This window comes from Callorhinus ursinus, unplaced genomic scaffold, assembly GCF_003265705.2.
Source record: "Callorhinus ursinus isolate GAN/ISIS: 27379988/994484 unplaced genomic scaffold, GSC_fseal_2.0 scaffold51, whole genome shotgun sequence".
NCBI lineage: Eukaryota > Metazoa > Chordata > Mammalia > Carnivora > Otariidae > Callorhinus > Callorhinus ursinus.
The window spans coordinates 7,184,194-7,201,160 of record NW_027397113.1 but is presented as its reverse complement, the minus strand read 5'-3'; the positions used below and the strand labels follow the sequence as shown (position 1 = coordinate 7,201,160).

Below are 16,967 nucleotides of genomic sequence, written 5' to 3'. Positions count from 1 at the left end.
AGCCACAGACCAGGAAAAAATATTCACAATACCTATATCCAAAAGACTCACACCCAGAATCAATATGGAAATCCGTAAGAAAAGGACAAATATTCAAATTTTTCAAAATAGTAATAAGCAAAAGGCACTTCATTAAAAAAAGGATACCCAAATGGTCAATAATCCTATGAAGAGGTGCTTCCATACCATTACTTACCAAAGAAATAGAAATAAAACCATATTGAGATACCACTACCTGTCCCATCAGAATGGGGCTAAAATTGAAATGACTGACAATATCAACTGTGAGAGAAGTTGTGGTACAGCTGGAACTGTCACACATTCTAATAGGAATATAACCACTTTGGAAAACTGCTTGGCAGTAGCTACTAAAACTAAACATACCTATAATCTAGCAATTCTACTCTTAGGTATATAACTTAGAGAAATAAATGCTTATGCCCACCGAAAGACATAAATACAAGAATGTTCACATCAGGGACGCTTGGGTGGCTCGTCAGTTAAGCAGCTGTCTTCAGCTCAGGTCATGATGATCTCAGGGTCCTGGGATGGAGCCCCACATGGGGCTTCCCTGCTCAGCGGGGAGTCTGCTTCTCCCTCTCCCTCTGCCCCTCCTCCCTGCTCATGCTCTCTCTCTCTCAAATAAATAAAGATGAGCAGAAAGTCCCAGGCTGGGCTCCATCCCAGGACCCTGAGATCATGACCTGAACCAAAGGGAGATACTTTACCAACTGAGCCACTCAGACACCCCAATAAATAAAATCTTAAAAAAAAAAAAAAGTTCACATCAACTTTATTCAAAATAGTCCAAACTAGAAACAATCCAAATGTCTATCAGCAGTAGAAAGGGTGCCTGCCACTGCTAAGCCTTTTACATACATTTTGTTTAATCCTCAGAACCACCCCCTGTGGTAAATAATACTGCCTCATTTTTATAAATAAGGAAACTAGGGCTTACAAAAGTTAAACATCTTATCCAACCGGTTCTGGAGAAAAGCTTGAAAGGATCTTTAGGTGGCTAGGACTTGCAGATCATTCCTAATAACCTAGTCAACACTTTAGGGGCAATTAATTCTTTAGCTCAAAATAAAGCACTAACTAGTAGTTTCCCTACCAGAGTTGAAAGCAGAAAGGTATCAATTCTTTGAAATTCACAGAGCCACTCAGTAGCTATGGATTTATGGAAAGTTTACGAAAAACTACCAGTGTAGCCTAGTAAAGCCTAGAAGCAAAGCACTATTTCCCTAAGTGTATGTACCACTGGTATTAAAGATGTTTTCATGTACTAAAAGGACATTTATTTTAATAATTATGTATTTTAATGTATATAAGGAAACAAAACCATGTTTTAATGGATTATTACTTGGAAGGATGCTAAGTTTAAAAGGTGAATCAATTCAAAGTAAATTGAAAAACAAATCCTATGCAAAGCACAGTAAGGTAAGCAGATATGGCAAAAACCACAAATACGGTCCCCAAATTACTTCTGTCTGGAAAACACTGAAGGCTGCATGATCATAGTAGACAAAGTCAACAAGACAGCTTGATTGCCAGACTCTACCCATTAAGCTATGAGAATTGCTGCTCACTTTTTATACCAGAAAGCAACAAAGGGTTCTTGCCACTTTTATATTTTTATCAAACTAGTGGAAAACAAGTTATAAGTATACATTAACTGTCACAGTATCATTGTAATAAATGTATATTACTATTTTTCTTTCCCATTACTGCCCGGATAAAAAGGAAATATTTCTGTGAATAATCTCTTAACAGTTCTTTATTGCCACAAAAGCAGGTGAATCCAGGACCTAAAGACCTTCAATCTTTCATATAAAAGAACAAACGATCTTATGGATAAGCCACAGAGTCAAGTACTGTGCAAGACTCAAGAGCAATTCCAAAGACCCTGAGATGGCTGGTTGCTCCCACACTATTCATTTTCCCCTCCTGCTATGGCAACTGATTTTTAGCTGGGCATAAAACCTGCCCCAAAGAAACCCATTTTCAACCCAACCTTGTAGCAGGGGTATCACTGTGTGACTAAGTTCTAACTCTGGAAATGATATAGCAACTTCTGGGGCACGCATTTTTCCCTTTCCTGCTAGCTAGATGTATTCACGGGAGGGAGTCATCCTGCACCAGGCACACGAGGGCAACGCCCCAGAAATAGTGGAGCAACAAGAGGTAGGGCCTAGGACTTCATGTAGCAGAATTGCCCTGCTGGCTCACTTTTATGTGAAATACATAAATAAATGTCTACCTTGTTTAGATAACTAATTTGAAGGCTCTATCAGGTACGGCCAAACCCAGTAACCAGTACAACAGTCCCCCAGGACTTCACCATTAAGTTCATGATACTGGCTCTTTCCATTTCATCTATTAAACCATTAAAGTTTACTGAGCAAGTGAATGTACTGACACATAGCAGGCACACAATAAACAATCGTAAAAAGAACGAATCATATGTACTGTAATATAGTTGAAGGCCACAACCTTGAGGATGCAGGTGGTTTTGCCAGAGCAACAGGCACAAAAGATAAGGTTACCTGGGCTACTGACAAGATGGGATAATCCAATGACAAGAATGTATGCAGTTGTGCACAATGAACTGTACTTCAAGAGAAGATGAAGACCACTGAGGACAGTTGGGGGGAAAAAGGTGATAAGGCCCTTCACTCATCTCTTCCTCTCTTTCTGCCTACAGCACAGTGAAAAGGAAGAGAGAACCAGGCTATGTTTAGTTGGAGGAGCTGGGATGATCTTGCATTTCTCTTCAAACAGTTTATTGGGCACACTGGATTTAAAAAGATCTTATTCCTTTGGTTTCCGTCCACTTAAGGGAAAAATCATTGTGAACTGCACACATCACCAATAATTCAATTTCAACAGAGTTGCTCACTTTTCAACATATCATCTTTCTCTCTCATTTCCTAAGACAAGACAGTATCTTTTCTTTCTAAAAGATATATTATTTTGAGAGAGCGAGCGAGCAGGGGGAGGGGCAGAAGGAGAGGGAGAGAATCTCCAGCAGACGCCACATTGAGCATGGAGCCTGATGCAGGGCTCAATCTCACAACCCTGAGATCCTGACAGGAGCCAAATCCAAGAGTCGGACACTCAACTGACTGAGCCAGCCAGCTGCCCCCAATGGTATCACTGATCTTCCAAGCAAAAACTTTATTTCTACTCACCCCTTTCCAGATGTCATATAATTGCCCTTTGCTCTTTAAAAAAATTGCTAAAAGGGGCACCTGGCTGGCACAGTTGGAAGAGTATGCAACTCCTGACCTTGAGGTCATGAGTTCGAGCCCACATGGGGTGTAGAAATTACTTAATAAAACAAAAAAATTTAATAAAAAATAAATGTCCTTTGCTGATTTATCCCCATATCTCAGGCTCCCCAATCCCTTAATCAAAACCTCAGGACCTTCTCCCTTAGGCCTTACCACCTCCCAATCTTTCACACCCATTAGGAACCATCCCCAAGGGTTGCTTTAATGATGCGACCTCATCCTTTTGGGCTGACCTCCTTCATTATAGTACATAAATACATCACGACAGCAACTACATAAGGGCTAGCAGCAAAAACACTTTATGGATCAAGGGCTCAAAGCTAAATCTCCATCCTCTAAGTCAAAGCCTTTCACCATTCTCCCAACTGCCTTGGTTCCTCTTCTTCCTTATCCCCCTCATCCTCTCAGGAAGATTTACTTTCACTGGTCTTTCTACTGAAGAAACTTAGGATTCGGGTCCTGTCCTGCCTTGATTCCAAAATTTCAAACGTACAACTTATTCAGCCACTTGTTCCCATGGCGTGAAATGCACATTCCCCACCCCCCAACTCCAGGCCAAACACTGACCCTTCAACACCCACCTTACCCTCCCTCTGTCCCCATCCTCTGCCTATCACTTTACATGGTATACTAAAAAGAAAACAGGTTCTGGAATCAAGATACAGCAGGGCTTGAATGCTTACCTTCTCCCCTCTAAAATGTAAGCTCCATGAGGGCAAGATTTTTTTTTTTAAGATTTTATTTATTTATTTGACAGAGAGAGACACAGCGAGAGAGGGAACACAAGCAGGGGGAGTGGGAGAGGGAGAAGCAGGCTTCCCACCGAGCAGGGAGCCTGATGCAGGACTTGATCCCAGGACCCTGGGATCATGACCTGAGCTGAAGGCAGATGCCCAATAACTGAGCCACCCAGGCGCCCCCATGAGGGCAAGAATTTTTGTCTCTTCTCTTCAATGCTATATCCCCCAAGATCCCAGAACAGTGCCCACACATAATAGATATCCAATAAATATTTGTGGAATAACTGAATAAACTCCACCACTTAGTCTCAATGTGATTATGGATAAAATCCTAACCACTTGCAGGTTCATTTAGTAATTGAATACTCCTCTCAAAGCCCAGAGTCTAACACATATTAGGAACTCAATAAAGTGGTCCCACTTTCCTATTTCCACTAAAACCTCATACTCTATTATCCCACCCATTATAATATTCTCATTTGTAAATCATGATTTACCACCCAACTGAGAACTTCTGGGGAGTACGGAAACTATCACGTTCAGCCCCAGTATCTAAAAGGAAGAATAAAGATAAACTCAAAATGGATGAAAGACCTCAATGTGAAACAGGAATCCATCAAAATCCTAGAGGAGAACATAGGCAGTAACCTCTTCGACATCGGCCAGAGTAACTTCAAAACACGTCTCCAAAGGCAAGTGAAACAAAAGCAAAAATGAACTGCTGGGACTTCATCAAGATAAAAACCTTCTGCACAACAAAGGAAACAGTCAACAAAACTAAGAGGCAGCCCATGGAATGGGAGAAGATATCCGCAAATGACATTACGGATAAAGGGCTGATATCCAAGATCTACAAAAAAACTTCTCAAACTCAACATTCAAAACACAAATAATCAAGTCAAAAAATGCGGTAGAAGACATGAACAGACACTTCTCCAAAGAAGACATAAAAATAGCTAAAGACACATGAAAAAATGCTCAACATCACTAGCCATCAGGGAAATATAATCAAAACCACAATGGGATACCACCTTACACCAGTTAGAATGGCAAAAATTAACAAGTCAGGGAACAACAAATGTTGGAGAGGATGTAGAGAAAGGGGAACCCTCTTACACTGCTGGTGGGAATGCAAGCTGGTACAGCCACTCTGGAAAACAGTATGGAGGTTCCCCAAGATGTTAAAAATAGAGCTACCCTATGACCCAGCAATTGCACTACTAGGTATTTACCCCAAAGATACAGATGTAGTGAAAAGAAGGGTCACATGAACCCCGATGTTCATAGCAACAATGTCCACAATAGCCAAAGTGTGGAAGGAGCCAAGATGCCTTTCAACAGATGAATGGATAAAGATGTGGTCCATATATACAATGGAATATCATTCAGCAATCAGAAAGGATGAATACCCACCATTTGCATCGACATGGATGGGACTGGAGGGGATTATGCTAAGTGAAGTAAGTCAAGCAGAGAAAGACAATTATCATATGGTTTCACTCATATGTGGAACATTAGCAATAGCACAGAGGACCATAGGGGGAGGGAGGGAAATCTGAAGGGGGGGAAACCAGAGAGGGAGGCAAACCGTGAGAGACTATGGACCCCGGGGAAACAAACTGAGGGTTTCAGAGGGGAGGGGTATGGGGAGAGGGGGTAACAGGGTGATGGGTATTGAGGAGGGCACGTGCTGTGATGAGCACTGGGTGTTATACGTAACTAAAGAATCACTGAACACTACATCAAAAACTAATGATGTACTACACAGTGGCTAACTGAACATAAAATAAAATTAAATAAAAATAAAAGGAAGAATAACAGTTTCCTAGTATTGTGAAAACTAAAACCAGTAATACTTGTTAAGCACCTCAATAAAAACCAGTTTCTTCCCTTCCCACTTGCAGTCTCCTTTCTTTCTCGGCCAAACTCCTTGAAGGTGTGTCTTCATCCACCTACCTACCCATTCCCTTCTCATTGCCTTGCAACCTGATTTTCCTCTCAATCTTCTTATTGAAACTATTCACTGGTTTATCAATGACCTCTCTTGCCAAATCCAATGGCCCTTTCTTGATCCTCATTCAACTCTCTCTGTAAGACAAAACACAACTGCCACCTGCTTCTAGAACTCCTGAAAACCTCTGGTCTCAGTGACAGTACCCATTCCTAGCTCCCCCCCAGCCCCTTCACCAGCTCTTTCCACTGCTTCTTTTTCTCCTCAGCCTCCGGCGAGCTCCACCAGCGCTCTGCTTCAGTCTTGCAGTTCTCTCACTCCCTCGATGGGCTCTTTATTATTATAATTTCACTATACCCTCTTTTGGTGATGCAACTTCATTAATTTCTAACCTGCATTCAGGTCCAAACATACAACGGCCTCAGGGACAGATGCCCCTGGATATTCCACCATCACCTCCTTCTCAGGAGTAATATGTAGAAATATATGGGTGTAAGAGTCAAGAGACGAGTTCCTGTTCCAGTTCTACCACTGACGGCCTATGGGATTCTGGGCATGTCTAGTCTTCAGGCTCAAGAGTGAAACGAGCCAAGATTTAACTTCCAGAAGCCCTCCCGTACTGACACTTTCTACGTCCACCTGTGGTAGCGTCACAGTGAGCCCTCTCAGGTACGCCACTTCTCTCAAATCCCCACCTCTCAGCCTCCACATCTTCCCTGACTCTATCTCCCTATATACTACATACCTCCAAATCCAGTCATTTCCTCCTATTTTTTTTTTTTAGATTTGAAAGAGAGAGAATGAGCGAGCACAGGGGTAGAGGGGCAGAGGGAGAGGGAGAGAGGGTCTTAAGCAGAGCTCGCACTGAGTGTGGAGCCTGACTCGCGGCTCCATCCCATGATCCTGAGACCACAACCCGAGCTGAAACCAAGAGTTGGACGCTTAACCAACTGCACCACCCAAGCACCTCTCATTTCCTCCTTCTATGACTTAAGCTTGTTTTGGCAAAAGTTGTTACTCTCTAGTGAGGCAGAATGTACAGGAGAAAGGCCTTCCCGAACACTCAGGGCCCAGCTGTACAATGACTGTACAACCATATGAGTAAATCATTTTACTTCTCTGGGTCTCAGTTTCCTCAACAAAACCAGGCAGTTAGGTAAAGCTATTTTCTAGCTCTAAGATTCAATGACTCTTTAACAATTGAAAATTTCCTAGATGTCTAAATTGGCCAAACTGGCTAGGTAACCTATGCATCCCTTGGCTTAATTTAAATTTTATAGGCCTGGCTAAAGATCAAAATTTATAATGATAAAAACATGAAAGCAACTTGCTCAGTAAGGACTCACACAAAAGCTTTTGAGGTTTGGGGTTTTGTTTTGAGGGTTTTAGGGGGAGGGGGAGGGGTTTCTCTTAATTGCACTGAAATTACTTCCATTCCTCAGGAATTTTAACTCTAGAGATCTAACCTCCAGGAATGGTATTAAAAAAACTTTAGGTGACAACCTGACATGCTTCTCCCTTTAGTGAAGCAATTATTTCCCAAGATCTAGATATCTACTCTGAGACAACAGTAATGCTCACTTATATGAACAGTTAATGCTTATTTAGGTGAAGAGTTAATGCTGTACTATGTTCATTTATATGAATAACAGATGAGACATTTTGGTACACAAAGATATGGCCTGACAATAGTCACATCTGTCATCCATATCCACATAAGTGAACTTAAAACCTTTGCTTTTTTTTTAAAAAAAAAAAAAGATGAGTAGAACAAATACTGTATCATACTGCCAATTCTGATTATTGGTGTAAATAGCAAATCGTAACACCGAATCAGCCTTCATTTCAGTTATGTAGGAAGTGCTGAAAATATTTGGATAATTAAAAAGCCTTTCAACAGTTTATGTGGAAGCTACAACCTTTTTTCTAATTACTTTTACTTTTTTAGAGATTTTATTTATTTGAGAGAGAGCATGAGTGGGGTGGGGGGAACAGAGGGAAAGGGAGAAGCAGGCTCCCCACCAAGCAGAGAGCCCCACTCGGGACTCATCCCAACACCCAACCAACTGAGCCACCCAGGAGCCCCTCTAATTACTTTTAAAGTACTGATTAGCCTTTACTTTTGGCACAATACACCTTAACCCAGACTAACCAATAGGTTTAAATATGCCTGCTCAAATAATCTCTGTAATAACTGCATTCAATAGACTGGCTCTGCACTAAAACGACAAAAACAGACAACCCAAGTAGAAAGACGTTGAGACTGACAGGTGAAACTAATTACCATAGGGAAAACTGTAGAGATCTGAGCAAATTACAGCATTAACTCTTTTAGAATGACCTAACGCTGAATTTTTGTCTTAAAGATTTTTTATTTATTTATTTGAGAGAGAGAGAACGCACGAGCAGGAGGGGCAGAGGGAGAGGATGTAAGAATCTCAAGCATTCCCTGAACTGACTGAGGAGCCCAACCGGGCTCCACCTCATGAGCCCGAGATCACAACCTAAGCTGAAACCAAGAATCAGACACTCAACTGACCGCGCCTCCCGAGAGCCCCTGCAGCTACTTTTAAAAAAGTCTTTTAGGGGCACCTGCGTGGTGCAGTTGGTTGAGCATCCAACTCTTGGTTTCGGCTCAGGTTGCAATCTCAGGGTGCTGGGATTGAGGCCCACATTGGGCTCCGCACTCGGTGTGGAGTCTGCTTGAGATTCGCTCTCCCTCTGCCCTTCCCACTCATGCTGTCTCTCTCTCAAATAAATGAATAAAATCTTAAAAAAAAAAGTCTTTTAAAAATTCAAAAGTAGCTGCATAGGCTAAATAAAAGTCCGTGAGACTACTTAATCATAATTGGCCTTTTCAGTCCTATGGAAAACATACATTCTAAGAAATAAATTCTATCAAAAAACATTATGGGGAAAAAAAGCTTAAATTCCCCTCAAATATTTGAAAAGACCATCTGAACAGTGATAAATTCAATGAAATTAGTTAACTGGAAGCAGTTACAAATGCCATTTCAGAAAATTCATAAAGAATTTAACTGATGAACAGTGCAGACCAGGGTTTCTCAACCTCGGCACTACTGGTATTTTGGGCTGGATAACTCTTTGTTGTGGGGAGCTAGCCTATTCATTGTTGGATATTTAGCAGCAACTCTGGCCTCTACCCACTAGATACCAGTAGTGCTACCTCCTGGTTGTAAGACCCAAAAATGTCTGCAGATATTGCTAAATGTCCCACCGCAGCAAAATCACCCTGGGTTAAGAACCACTATGGCAGAGCCAGCCCCAGTGCTCATCTTTACTATTCAGAGTTCCAAAAAGCAAATAAACTACAGTTTCAGAAACATTTCACTGAGTACAGTGAATGACTCAGGATAAAGTTATGACCTGAGTTTTCCACTTTCCTTTTGAAACACATTCACTAAAGGGCAAGAACAACACACCCAAAAACAGAAGCATACCATTTCATGCCTTGTTCTCGCTAGCAGTCTTCAAAGTTCCTAATTCAGGCAAGGCCAGAGAAAACACATCATCATATATGATGGTAAGCCCTCAGCCAACTCAAACGGCTGGGTGTGGTTCCATGCCACTGATGGGGGGAGTGCTTTTATACAGTCTACTATTGTCTTAAGGCAGTAAATATACTGGTAGATACACAGACATTTTTAAAGTTGTTTCAATAAAAATACTACTTATGCCCAAGAGAAGAGAATATTGGGGGAAATTTACATTAGAATCAATTAAAGGGTTTAAGAGGAAACTTTTTCTCAATTCATCTGTCATAAGAAATCTTCATACTTTAGCACAGAATGCTGAACAAAACCATATTTTGTCAATTTTGTAGTGCTTTATAGTTTTATAAAGACCAATTATAACTAAACAGTACTTAAGATTCAGAAATGCAGAGACTAGGTTGAATCTAAAAATGATGCCAGGCTATGCTATAGAAAAAAAAATTATTTTTAATAGAATGAGTTCAATATTCATCTTATTTGACCCAGCCCTAAAAATAAAAAATCACCAAAATCAGGGCGCCTGGGTGGCTCAGTCGGTTAAGCAGCTGCCTTCGGATCAGGTCCTGATCCCAGGGTCCTGGGATCGAGCCCCGCATCGGGCTCCCTGCTCAGCGGGAAGCGTGCTTCTCCCTCGCCCACTCCCCCTGCTTATGTTCCTTCTCTCACTGTCTCTCTCTGTCAAATAAATAAAATCTTTTAAAAAAAATCACCAAAATCAATTTGGTTACCTGAAGGTTTTGTGCTCCAGATGAACAGGCTTTCTTCTTTTTTTTTTTTTAAAAAAACCAGGGGAAAGCGCGAACGCAGTTAATTGGCAATATTTGACTTGGATTCCTTATGATTTCAAGACATAAATACAGTTCATCTACTTTGTTTTTTCACCGACTATACCAGTAAAGTCTATTTCCTAACTTGTAATATACTTTAGCTGTGAAATATATCAACAAGTTCTATCAAAATACATGCTAATAAAAAGCATTCTTTACAAATTTGCGAAGAGCATCAACTTCTCAATACACTGATATTATAAATTATACTTCCTATTAAGTAGCAAATCAATTCAAATGTAAGCAACCACCTATAGGGAAATTTTATTAGTATGCAAATCAGAATTATTCAGTGTTCTTTTTTTAACTGTTGCCTGGCCCCTCAGCGAATTATATCAGGATCTGTGGGTCCCATGCATTGTCAGGTTTAAAATACCGCAGGTTGTTCTAATCATGCAGCAGAATGGAGATCCACAGCCCAAATAGAGGGTTTTTTTTTTTCCTTTAAATAAAAGCTTTCTCCTCACTTTTTCCCCTTGATGCTTCTTTAAAGAATATTCTCCCAAAACCTCAAGATAACTTGGGAAAATGTTTTAAAATTCATATTAACTTTAAAATGCAGCTGTGTTATTTGAACAATTTCTCAGTTCACAAGGCCATAGACACTTTAACAGGCATGCCTAGTCATTATAGGCAAATTCTAGTTCTCAACAAGTTCACACAACCTGGGGTTCCCTATTTCATTGGAATCTTATTATGTAGCCAAACTGTTAAGTGACCCAGCACCAGGGGTTGGGGGAGGTAGAGAAAACTTTATATTAATTTCTTGCTTCTTACAATTCTCTATTATCTCATTTTAAATTAGTGTGCATCTATCCTTTATTCTAAGATTTAGAAATCATAAAAATGAAAAACACACCTGCTCCACCATAGAACACCAATTTCAAAAAGCCTATTCTAAACTACTGAGTGAAAACTACAAAAAGTATGCTAGTACACGTATTTATCCTTTGTTGTCATTTTTCCTAATTTCATGATTACTCCAATGAGACAGTAAATGGTAGCTAATAAAACAATGTGCTGTACTAATGTTAATTTTTCATTATATAGAGATTCTTTTCATCCAAGTCTTTCCTTTACAGGTGGTAAAGCAGAAACAGGGATTTCTAGACTACAAGCTAGTTTCTGTGGAAAGTGGAAAAAAAAAAGCACTAATTTGAATTTCAGTTCACTGCAATACTGAACACTTGACATGGATTAAAACCACGTAGGTTTTGCTTCTCCAAAGGCAAGCCAAAATGCGAAACTGCGTTTTTCGTCCGTTAGTTTTCTCCCTTTCACAAAACATTCCACCCAACTTCGTATTCAAATTTGAGGGCTGGGATTTATCTCTTAAGATTCTTCAACGTTCTTTCTTTTTTTGCCTTTAAATTTCGCAAGTGAAACTTTTGGCGATTTCAAGAGCACACACATTAAGCAAGAATAAAGCCAAGTAAAATGACAGATGAAGTATCCTTCAATTTTTGATGACTCTCTACTTAGTTAATTTTTACCATTTTTTGTCTTCAAGGAAGCAAGAGAACAACGTACGATGCCAAACGTACTAAAAGAACTTCCTAAAAAAGCAATTTGGGCCACATTCTTTTATCTCGTTTATGGAAAGAAGTGTGGGCTTAAAATCAACTTTCCTAATGCTTGTCAGCGCCTCGAGGTCGTTAGGATAAAAAATTAAGCTTCCAACTCCGAAACACTTCGCAGCCGTCCAGCGCTTTGTCAAAAACTGAAAGTAAAGCATCTAGGTTCCCAGTTCCCGGCCCGCGACCCTGCGAAGCGCCAGGCAAGGAGGGAGCCGCAGCCCCGGAGCGCGCAGCTCGGTCAGGGCGGGGCCGGCACGCCGCCCGTCCCCCGTTCTAATACACCGCCGGCCTCCCGCGGGCGCAGGGCCCGGCCGCCGACGGCTGCCGCTCCCACCGGGAACGGAGGGAAGCGCCGCCCGCGCCCGACCGGCCAGGCCTCACTAAGAGACCCCGGCCCCGAATTCGCGGGCCGAGGGTACCCAGGCGAGGGGCGCAGGGTCCCAGCCCTGGGACGAGAAACGGGCGGCGGTGCGGGCGTTCTCCTCGGGGCTATAGTCGGGAGGGCGGCGGAGGGGCCACGGAGCGGGCCCGGGGAAAATTGGGCGCCTCACCTGCTCCTCCCGAGGCAGCCGCTACCGCTCGCTGAGGGGACAACATGGAGCCTCCGCCTTCAGCAGAAGCAGCAGGGGCGCAGAGAGGGACGGGCTGAGTCGGGAACGAACCGAGCCCAGGAGGTGGGAAACGGGCGGGGCCTGGGCTCTAGAAGAAACTGGGTAGGAGGAGGGGCTCGCAGAGCTTGGAGGGAACCAACACAGGGCGGGTCTCCGAGGCCGGACGGACCGCGCTACTCGCGGCGGGCGCTGGGCGGGCAGGGGCGGGAAGGAGCACGCGGCCAAATCCCGCCACCGCCCCACGCGTGTGCTCCTGCGCGCAAGCGAGCCGCCGGCTACCTGGGACTGCGCACTAGGGAAGGCGGTCCGCTGGGAATTGTAGTCCCAAACTCTCTGGGTGCCCCCCCCCCCCCCGCCTGCGGTCCCTATTCTGCGCACTCATCCGGGGCGGAGAGGAAACGGAAGAGAGGGAAGGGGCTTGGCGCGTCTCTTCGACGACTGAACTACTACTCCCAGCAGGCCATGCGGGGAAGGGAGGGGCGGGCCGGCTCAGGCCGGGGCCAGCCAGCCGGCCCCGCCGAGATCTTAGTCTTGAGACCGGCCCCGGGGCGGAGGACTTGGTATAACCCGCCTCTAGCCCCTCTCTGCCGCGTTTGGCAGTTTCAGGCTTAAGGACCAAAGAACCAAAGGGAGGCCTCAAACCTGGATGACGTGAGCGTCACTGGATTTTTAACGATTTTGACTTCACAAGGAGATGAGGACGTGACTTCATCACCACGATCATCAGTTTCACCCCATAATCGCATGCCTGGCCAAGCCTGGTGGTGGACTATCACCACCACTCTTAACAGCTAAGAACTTCCAGGGAAACTCCTTCCACAGGCTCTGTCCAGCCTAAGCCATGGCCATGTTTTGTAAATATCGGGTTTATAGGGCTTGCTTTGAAGCTACTTTTGCAAGCACACCCTACTTAAACTGTGTATTAGGTCAATACAAAATAAGGTTCTCCGAAAATGCTTTTATTCACACTTCACGTGTGATTAAGAAAATATCAGTTGTGAAGAATCTTGTTAGTTTGGATTTGTTGGGGGTAAGGGCGGTTATTGGAGATAAGTAGCTGGTGGAGCTTATGGGAGGCTAAAGCATCCATCCATCCCATCACCACCACGTCTTGGCATCATCATTCCCTCATTCATTAGACAAATTATTATACTTTCTTCTACCTCTAACTTTTTCTGACTGAGCCAGCAAGGCACCCCACTTCTGCCTCTGCCTTAACTATTATAATCTACCCAGAACCTCCTTCCAGCCACCTCCAGGCCCTGCCAAGCCTTTGAGCTGTTTTGTTTTTTTCTTACTTCCTGAGTGATTAGGACAGAGATGAAGAGAGAGAGAATTTTGCCTAATCTTATCTAAAGAAATCCTGTTTTGATTTCTTTACCTCTGCCTTCTTATTCTCCCCAAACTCTCAAGATTACTTGAATACCCTCCTCTAGGCTTTAGATTTAAGAGTCTATAGATTACATCCAGTCCACTCAGGCCAGCAAGAAACCAGCCATGAACATCAGGGCAAGTGGTTATTAGAGTTTCACACTAGGTGTGCAGAAGGCAAGACCTACAGGATGTGACACAAGTCCAGGCCATTATGTGGCATGCTCAGAGAGAGACAGGGGCCAAAGGCCAATGACTTGACACAATTGCAACATACAGTGTAAGAATTTTAAAATTGCACACACATCCCAGAATTCTCTAGTCCCCTTCCTCGTCCAACTTCATTAGACTTCTTACCATTTGACTTATGTTTTATTTTTATTTATTTATTTGAGAGAGAGAGAGCACGAGTGGGGTGAGCGGCAGAGGGAGAAGCAGACTCCCCGCTGAGCGGGGAGCCAGACGCTGGGCTTGATCTCAGGACCGTGGGATCATGACATCAGCCGAAGGCAGACTCTTAACTGACTGAGCCACCCAGGCGCCCCTGACTTACATTTTAAGTAAAACATAATCTTTTTGTTTCTCTTCCCACTAGAATAGGAATTTTTGTCTGTTTTTGTTTACTGCTATATCCACAGTGCTTCAGACAATGCCAGGCAGATAGTAGAAACTCTAATATTTATTGAACGGTTGGATAAAGAAGGGATATGAGACACCTAACACTGCTCACTCACTTTCTTGCTCCCTTAATATTAAGTCCCTAACTTTTGCTTTCGAACAAAATACGCTGTTCTATTTTAAGGGCTCCCAATAGAGATCCACTGAAATCCATCCTGTCAAGAAGTGACCAGCAAACACTGACATTACATCTGTCTCAATTAATTGCATCAAAGTCAGTGTCAGCACATCAGCCTTCCCCATACCTTGTAGAAGTTTTTGGAATTCAGAACAACACAGTACAAATTATAGGTAGACTTTAGGATTAGTCACAGCCTAGAAAGCTACTCCTGTAAATGAGAAATACGTTTTGTTGTTAGTGTTGTTTCCTTCTCAAATAACCAGGGTCATCAAAACAGTGGATATTCAAAACGCTAAATATTGATAATACTGATTACAGTCTGCCTTCAGCCATCTCACTCTGAATTGAGTCATGTGGTATGACCAGAGGCTGAGCTTTCCTTGTGGTTTTCCAGAAGCAGGTGACATGTAGACATGTAGACATGTTTGAGTGGTTAAGACCACAGGGTTTGGGATCAGACTCACCTGGCTTTGAATTCTGGCTTCGATGCTACTAGCTGTGCAAACTTGGGTGACTTACTTAACCTCTTTGAACTTATTTCATTATCTATTGCCAAATGATTTGAGTTGTTGTGGGTTAAAATAGATCTAAGTATTTGGCAATTATGACTGATGCATAGTTAGTGTTCAAAAACTGGTAATCATATTCATTCTGGAAAGCCAAAACAAAGTCATAAATATTCAAGATAATCAAGTATTTTATGAAGCACAGTAATAATAAAATTGTTTTCTGCAGTGACATCCACTGTGACTCAGGTTTCAAAGCTTTCCAAGAATAGCTTTCCAAAATTGTTATGTGCCAGGCATAGTGCTAGGCAGTATTGCTGACATACGCATAACACATATTCCTGTCCTCCAGAGACTCACAGTCTTGTGGGATAAACAGCCAAGTAAATAATTATCACTCCCTGTGACTGTGCTGGGCCTCAGTTCAGCCTTTTCTCTTAGCACCTACTCATAGGATCCATGTTTAAGCAACAGTCTGGGACCTCAGAAGGGACAGACTGGACCACTGGCATCCCTGGGCATCATTAAAAAAAATTTTTTTATTTATTTATTTTAGGTGGGGAGGGGCAGAAGAAGAGGAAGAGAGAATCCTCAAACAGACTCCCTGCTGAGCGGGGAGACCCACATGGGACCTTGAGATCCCAGGACCCTGGGATCATGATCTAAGCCAAAATCAAGAGTTGGATGCTTAACTGACTAAGCCATCCAGGCGCCCCGACTATTTTCTTTTTATAAACTATGACACCAAGTCAATAGCTCATTCTATACACAGAGCAAATATTTAAGTACTTAATATACAAATATTTAAATGATGCCCAGCTGGGCACCTGGTGTCTTGGGGTCCAAGACTCTGTGAGACTAAGTCCCAAGTTGAGTCAGGTTCTGTGCTGGGCATGGAGCCTCCTCAAGAGTCTCTCTCTCCCTCTCCCTCTGCCCCTCCCCTGCCTCTCTCTCTGAAAAAAAAAGAAAGAAAAGAAAAAATAGTCAACCCCAACTCACAGACTGTTATAAAGTTGGATATCAGGCCCTCAACATGGTGGTAATACTCTAAGAGCTCAAGACCTACCAGCTGCTTCATTATTATTCTATTAACAGTATGGCTCTCTGTCTCTTCAAAAGGATACTAGAAAGGATCACTAGAATTTACAATTAAGGAAAGGAAGCAACATACCTTTGTATAGCATGCTATCATTTGTGTTAAAAAAAAAAAAAAGAGTAAACGAAGGGGCACCTGGGTGGCTCAGTCAGTTAAATGTCTGCCTTTGGCTCAGGTCATGATCCCAGTGTCCTGGGATGGAGCCCCAAGTTGGGCTCACTGCTCGGTTGGGGGAGTCAGCTTCTCCCTCTGCCCCTCCCCCCTGCTCATGCTCTTTCTCTCTCAAATAAGTAAAATCTCAAAATATATATTTAAAAAAAAGAGCAAATGAGGATAAAGATTTGCTTATATTCACCTTTGCGTTTGCCACAAAAAGCTCCTAACGGTACTCACCTATGTGTATGTAGAGGGGGAGACTAGGAGCTGGAGAGGGGTTAATAACAGAAGAAAACTTTAAGGTATATATACACTCATATATATGTGAACATATATATATATGACATACAAATATATTCGAAGAGATTTCTTAATTAAAAAATACTTTTTTCTGATAGTCAAGAAAAAGATGGGATAATGAGATGGCCCAGAAGCTGAGTGGGGAAATTAGCAGTCCTATAAGGACTGTAAATGCCAGTGTAAATACCAGTCGTACAAGGACAGGGCCAAGGAAGAGGCCCAGCT

General features: G+C 42.7%; 1 protein-coding gene across 1 annotated transcript in view; it reads right to left on the bottom strand.

The window, feature by feature from the left end:
• ATL3 (atlastin GTPase 3) overlaps positions 1-12,774 on the bottom strand; it is a 57,943-nt gene extending 45,169 nt beyond the window's left edge. Inside the window, exon 1 of the mRNA XM_025878528.2 lies at positions 12,455-12,774. Within this exon, the coding sequence (XP_025734313.1) occupies positions 12,455-12,500 (46 nt within the window). The 5' untranslated portion in view covers positions 12,501-12,774. The remainder of the gene's footprint in view (positions 1-12,454) is intronic.
• Positions 12,775-16,967: the final 4,193 nt, after the last annotated feature.